The sequence below is a fragment of the Zea mays genome, chromosome 3 (genome assembly GCF_902167145.1).
Source record: "Zea mays cultivar B73 chromosome 3, Zm-B73-REFERENCE-NAM-5.0, whole genome shotgun sequence".
Classification (NCBI taxonomy): Eukaryota; Viridiplantae; Streptophyta; class Magnoliopsida; order Poales; family Poaceae; genus Zea; species Zea mays.
The window spans coordinates 149293340-149300434 of NC_050098.1; the positions used below are offsets into that span (position 1 = coordinate 149293340).

General features: G+C 47.8%; 1 protein-coding gene across 1 annotated transcript; it reads right to left on the bottom strand.

Annotated features, from left to right (window-relative positions):
- Positions 1-1010: 1010 nt before the first annotated feature.
- LOC109945297 (zealexin A1 synthase-like) lies at positions 1011-3079 on the bottom strand. The gene is made up of 2 exons (XM_020551140.2): positions 2066-3079; positions 1011-1928 (listed from the first exon to the last, which is right to left on the bottom strand). Exons 1-2 carry the CDS (start codon positions 3032-3034, stop codon positions 1305-1307), a joined length of 1593 nt encoding a protein of 530 aa, XP_020406729.2. The 5' UTR covers positions 3035-3079; the 3' UTR covers positions 1011-1304.
- Positions 3080-7095: the final 4016 nt, after the last annotated feature.

The window sequence follows — 7095 nt, forward strand, 5'->3', positions numbered from 1 at the left end:
TGATTTAGAGAGCTAAAATTTACATAACTATTGGAGTTGCTCTTATAGATTTAAATCGACTCAATACCATCAAATCCACGTGGCAAGCCCTTAAGTAGAACGTAATAAGTTTCCTACCCATTGTCTCCATTCTTGCATTGGTTGAATCTCGTTGCTCTCAGCACCATCTGAAGGCCACTGAACGTATTCAAATCTGAAGGCCGTGTGTCTAGGTATGGTGGTTTCTATGGTTACCAGGATTGGTTTTGTGATCAGATGTGGTTCGGACCGAGGAGTGGAGGGAGGCAAATGGGAAGGAGTGGGTGAATTCTATGTTTGTAAACGCACGGCCTAAACGCGCAAGGGTTGGATTACGACGCTTGTTGGACCAGGAGTTCAATCAGACCAAGGTCATGAACAAATTCATTGAACATGTTGCATATATGTTGGTTGATCATTCCCACATTATTTCTGTCATTCCACCTCATATATATGTCGTGACACACTATCAAGTAGAATAAAATATGTCCTATCTCTACTCACTATATAAAACAACCATCTCATAGAGTCATTCAAGCTATCTCTTTTCCTTGGTAGCTATGTGTATCTTTCCTCCATATTCTGACTAATAAAAACATCTATGGTAATGTACGAACACTTGACTAGTATTTCAAGATATATGAGAGTGTGCACGAGAGAGAGGAATATCATATACGCACCTATAGATATGGTCAAACGGACCGTCCAACACGACACTGACACTATCACTATTAGGCACGGACACTATTAGTAATCATGTCGTGCTGGCACTAGTGCCTAGTAATCGGCCCAGGCACTACACTATAGTGTCTAATCGTGTCTGCGCCAGCACTATACGACACTAACACCTAATACTGTATGTGTCAGTCCATGCACTATTTTACTTTGAGAGCTTAAAAAACATAGAAGACCTTTAAGATTATATATACAATTTTAGAACTTGAACATTTATACCATTATAAAGTGAATTTATTATGCTTAAAACAATAACAAATCACAATTCACAATCACATGTACATATTACCAGTTGGTCTAAGCCGTGTCTAATCGTGACGACCACATAATCATATCGTACTCGTGCTAGTCCATCATGCCAGGATAGAAGCCTAAACACGTCACTAGACCATATCGTGCCGACATTGACACTATATGGATGGTGCTCGTGTCGTGCAGAAACACTACGGGCCATAGTGTGTTTAGTGCCGGCATATTTAGTACGGTCGCTTGACCATCTATATCCACAGACCATGCATCGTCTACGTAACGGCGAATGAGCTCAATATGCCCTAGTTCGTGGGAACAAAAGGTGTAGCTTTCAGCACGAGATCAGTTTTGCGGCGTGCCGTGATCCCATACGCTTCACCCATGTCTAGCGCCCCTGGATCTGCTCCACCGGGCAGCTCCCAGTCGAAGTGATAAAGCAGGCTCGCCAGCGCGATCTCAACGTTGGCCACCCCAAACGTCAAGCCCGGGCACATCCTTCGGCCGCCGCCGCCGGGGAGGAACCGGAAGTCCGCGCCGCTGAAATCCACCACGCCCTCGCCCTCGAACCTCTCGGGCTTGAACTGGCTCGCGTCGGGCCACCACCTCTCGTCGCGCCCGATCGCCCACGCGTTGACGAACACCGTGGTGCCCTTGGGCACGTGGTGGCCCAGGATCGTGATCGGCTCAGCACAGGACCTTGGGAGGATGAGCGGCAATGGAGGGTGCAGCCTGAGGGCCTCCCTGATCACTGCCTGGAGGTAGGGGAGACGCCCTTGGATGTCTGCCTCGGCCACCCTTGTCTTCCCCTCAAGGACTCGGCGGACTTCTGACTGCGCCCGCCGCATCACGCCAGGGTTCTTGGCGAGCTCCGACATGGCCCATATGGTCGTCGTCGCCGTAGTCTCTGAGCCGGCGGCGAAGACATCCTGATGGATGGAAACATTGTAACTTAACTCATTTTTTTTCATAAGGCAGACACCAGCAGACAGTAGGAGAGGTACTGAGGAAGCCATGGCAATGGCATGAAAGTTATCGTGGCAAAATGGCATGGAAAGTGACTTACAAACAGCACCCCGCAGAGAACTTGTGTGGTGAGGACGGTCTCCAACCCACCATCGCGCTGAAGCCGTAGCAGGACGTCGAGGATGTCTTCGTCCCTAGAGCCAGCGCCGTCGTCGGCTGCCTTGCTCGCATGGTCCTGGATGATGGCTTGCACGATGCGGTGGACCCTGCCGTGCACCTCCCTCGCGGCTCGCAGGGACCCCGCGCCGAGCGCCCTCGCGAGGCGCGAGCCCGGGAACAGGTCGACGAGGTTGAACCCGGCGAGGAGCCTGAGCGCCTCGTCCAGCTCGGCGATGTACTCGTCCCTCATGCGGCACGTGTCGCCGACGGCGCACCTCATGAGGACGTCGTTCATCAGGGCCTTGACCCGCTCGCTGACGTTGACGAGGAACGGCGGTGGCGACGCCGCGTCGACGGACCGGACCAGGCACGCCGCCTCCTCCTCCCTGACGGGGCGGAAGGACAGCACGCGCCTGGGGCTCAGCAGCTCCGCGGCGCAGAGCCGGCGGAGCTCCTTCCAGTGCGGGCTGCCGGAGGGCGCGAAGGCGATGTTCTGGCCGCCGTAGGAGAGGACGTCGGCGGTGACGTACAGGGGCCGGTTGGAGACGACGGCGTCGTGCGTCCTCATGACCTCCCTCGCCGCCTCCGGGGAGGAGACGACCACCGTGGGGACGTGTCCGAGGCGGAGGAGCACGACGTCGCCGTACCTCCGCGCCAGCGCCCGCATCGCGTGGTGTGGCAGCGCGCCCAGCAGGCAGTGCAGGTTCCCGATGACCGGCAGCGGCCGTGGGCCAGGAGGCAGCAGGTACAAGGGCAAGGCGCTGGCGCCGGCGCCGTGGCGGGAGGGGCTGGGCTTGTTGAGCCTGAGGAGCACGGCGACGACGGCGAGGAGGCAGAGCATGGTGTAGCAGCAGCATACAGCAGGCGTTGTTTCCGCCATCACAACGACTTGACAAATCACAATACACATGGAAACGGCGATTGGTTTCGGTTACTCCAGCCAATATGTAGTTGCCACCAGAAATGTCAAACAAGGCTTGGTATATTCAATTCAAGATGAACGTCAGGAAAGAAAACTGTTTTAAATTGTAAGATATTTTTCTTAAACATATCTGTTGAGACGCACGCGTTCCATTGACAAGGGCCGTTTAACTCGTTCACAACGCAACACCTGGCGTAGGCAGTAAGGTGACCGTGCACGCGACGTTTTCACAAACACGCTGGCGCCACTCAAACACTGTAATGCTAGTTGGTTGCCCGTGTGTTGCGACGGATTATAACAATACCTACGTAAATTATCTACCAAAAAAATCTCAAGATTTTTTATTGATTGTCTCTGCTCTCCGTATAATTTTTTTTGATTTGGCTAACTGATGTTATTGTTTACTCTATCCAATATGTCTTACAACACGATTAATGAAGTGAACGATTAGAAGATAGTTCACAACGACTGACTGAACGAACAAAGATTATAGAATGACATAATTCCACCATACAAAGACCAAATAAGAGAAAGTTTGTGAGCTCAAGTTTCTAAAATAAGTCATATGAACTCAAATTTATAAAAATATAGATCAAAATATGGAGTGATTGCTAAAGTCACGCATCAATAAAAACTGGATACACTCCATATGAATTATGCTACTTCGTAGCAGTTACTAACGTTTAAAATCAATAAATAACCTTTCATTTTATTGTTAGTGTGACAAATCATTGTTGCTCCATCCAATTCAGCAACCTCAAACACCATGGAGTCCATTGCGCCAATGTGGTCTCAGAAACGACCTAATGCTTGCAAGAACCAAGAACGTCGTGTCGTGCTTGGGCTGTAGCCTCGGCCCGTAGTGCTGGCCCCGCTCGACACGATTATATTTTTTATTTTACAAAAAAACGTATATACATATATATATAATTTATATTCAATATTAAAAACATTTGAGCATGATGTTCTATTGGTTAGATAGCTTCATCTGGTGTCTCCCGCCCTTTTTTTCCATCAGGGCATGGGTTTAAACCCTACCTTCTGCACCATTTTTAATATTTTACGCTGATTTAATCAAATGAACCGACGGGCTAACGGGCCGGCCTGGCACAGTCAACAGGCCGGCATGACGTGCCTGGGCTAGAGCTGTGGCCCGCGAGCGTCTAGCCCATGTCGGGCCACCGTTTGACCATCTATAAGCGTGCAACAAGTTAATTTGAAATAGCTGTGAGGGGTTATTTGTAAAAAATGACGCGGGACGACCGTTGAAACTGGTGCTTTAAATATAGTAGATATAATAACGACAATGTCACTTTCACTTAGGCCAGCATGTCTCACTGCTACTGTTAAGCTTTGTTAGCTTTGTTACCCAAAGGTGTCGCTGTGTCCCATTAAGCATGCCTAAATGACGATTTCGCCTCTGCGACTTAAACTCGTGTCAATTATCTCCTCCCTTCAGTTCTCTCCACTCCTCTCCCCCAATGAACACTTTCTCCTCCCTTCTGAAACCCTAGACCACAGCGTCGTCGAAGGACATCCCTCCACACTCAAATCATCCTCAATCTAAGCGTTGTGAAGTCAAATATGAAGGTGGGCTAAGTGCCGATCGGTGGATATGTGCGATTAGATCTTGGACAGGAATCCACGCGAGAGGAATGGAGGTCGAAATGGAGGCTAGAATGGCAAGGCAGAAGGACACACCAATGAAAATAGACAAACGTCCTTCAAGGTTTCCCGATGGGTATGTTCTCCAAGTCATGTATCCTATAGTTAGCTGTGGCCTGAGTTTGTTGGTGACCCAAATTACTTCGTGTTCATCTATATGATGGACCTAGAAAGTTCCTTCAAAATAGAATTCAGGATAATCGTCACAAATGCACGATTTGCATGGTTTTTACATACTAAGGTTGTTGACTCTAATACTACCAATTTCAAAGACATATTGAATGAAATGTTGAGGAAGTACCCATGTTCTTATGCAGAAGTACCCAAACTATATTACTACTTTGTTCAATCGAAGGCAAACACTGAGGTGTCTAGTGACCAAGATCTACTTAAAATGTTCCAAAAACATGCATCTAGTAAGACATGTTATATGTCCATTCCTCATCATCATCCTAGTACTGACCCTCCATCCATACCAGTATGGGATGTACCCAATGATCGTAGCTAAGCTGCTAGTGACCATACCCAACAGTTTGAAGCTTCCACTCAACCTAAAGAACCAAAGCTATCCACTAACATCAATGAAAAATACCTACAAAACCCTGAACCAGAAAATGAGCATGTAGGTGTTAACGAAGAGGGTTTGTACATTGATCTAGGACAAATGCATCAGTCAAAAGCAGACCAAGATGAGGACTATGTACCTAGAACTGATTCCGATGATGAATCTAATGACTCTAGTGTATATGATGAGGATGAGATGGTGAAAGATAATGTTCCTCTTCACATGCTAGAAGTAGTTTATGACAAGTCTGATCCACCTATGGAAGTAGGCAACATATATGAAAACATGAATGCATTTAAGTCGGCTTTAATTACCCATTCAATCAAACAATAGTTTGACTATAACATCGAGAAGAGTGAACCAGGGAGGTACAGAGCCTATTGCAGTGGGAGGATTGTCGGGTGTAAGTGGAGGATTCATGCTTCTACAATAGGTGATAATGTACAATGAAGGTAAGTTATGTATTTTGTATCTAGTTTTTAGTTTCAAATATTTTGAAGTTGACTGTTTGTATACGTTGTAAGGGTAGGTGAGAAGGAACCCATATGGTCATGAATGTAAAAAGCACTAGGACAAATTAAAAGGTGAAGTGTGTTACCAAGCATTGGGTTGTAGAGAAGGTGAAAGATTGGTTAATAGACAACCCAAAGTTAGGATCAAAGGCTTTACAAGGGAAGTTAAAAGATGAATTCAAGGTACTAGTGCCCTATAAGAGGGTTTATCATTGGGAAAGAACTAGCCATCACTCAATTGTTTGGTGATTGGGATCAGAGTTTTTGAAAGTCGCCTAGAGGGGGGGGGGGGGGGTGGATAGGCGGAATCTGAAAATTATAAACTTAAGCATACACTACAAGCCAAGGTTAGCGTTAGAAATGAATTCGAGTCCGAGAGAGAGGAAAACAAATCAACCAATAAAAAAGCGGATGAACACGATAATTTGTTTTACCGAGGTTTGGTTCTAAAGAACCTAGTCCCCGTTGAGGTGGTCACAAAGACTGGGTCTCTTTTAACCCTTTCCCTCTCTCAAACGGTCACTTAGACCGAGCGAGCTTTCTCCTTAATCAAACGAGTCACTTAGACGCTACAAGGACCACCACACACTTGATGTCTCTTGCTTTGATCACAAGTCACTTGAGAACAAGAATGAGGAAGGAAGAAAGCGATCCAAGAAACAAGAGCTCAAAGAACACGAACAAACTCTCTCTCTCAAGTCACTAGGTAAGTGGAATGTATTTGGGACTTGGAGAGGCTTTGATTCTATTAAAAATGTGTCTAGGAGTGAATGCACAGCTCTTGTATTGAATGTGAAGTGCTGGAAACTTGGATGCTTGGAGTGGTGGTGGTTGGGGGGTATTTATAGCCCTCAACCACCACAAAGCCATTGGGGATGTCTGCTGTCGATGGGCGCACCGGACAGTCCGGTGCGCCAGCCACGTCACCCAACCGTTAGGGTTCAAGAGCTTCTAACCGTTGGAGGCTTTGTCCTCTAGTGGCACCGGACAGTCCGGTGCCGCACTAGACAGTCACTGTTCACTGTTCGGTGCGTCTCTGACAACTGCTCTGACTTCTGCGCACACTATTCGCGCACTGTATGTGTCCACGCTTTTGCAGTCGACCGTTGCGCTGGATAGCCGTTACTCCGCTGGTGCACCGGACAGTCCGGTGAATTATAGTGAAGTGCGCCCTGAGAAACCCAAGAGTGGAGAGTTGGACACTGTATGGTCCTGGTGCACCGGACACTGTCCGGTGGCACACCAGATAGTCCGGTGCGCCAGACCAGGGCACTCTTGGTTTCTTTGCTCCTTTGTTTTTGAACCCT

Coding starts and splice junctions, on each gene's coding strand:
- LOC109945297 (XM_020551140.2), bottom strand. CDS start 3,034: ATGTGTATTGTGATTTGTCAAGTCGTTGTGATGGCGGAAACAACGCCT. Junction 1,929..2,065: donor TTCTCTGCGGGGTGCTGTTT/GTAAGTCACTTT, acceptor TCCATCCATCAG/GATGTCTTCGCCGCCGGCTC.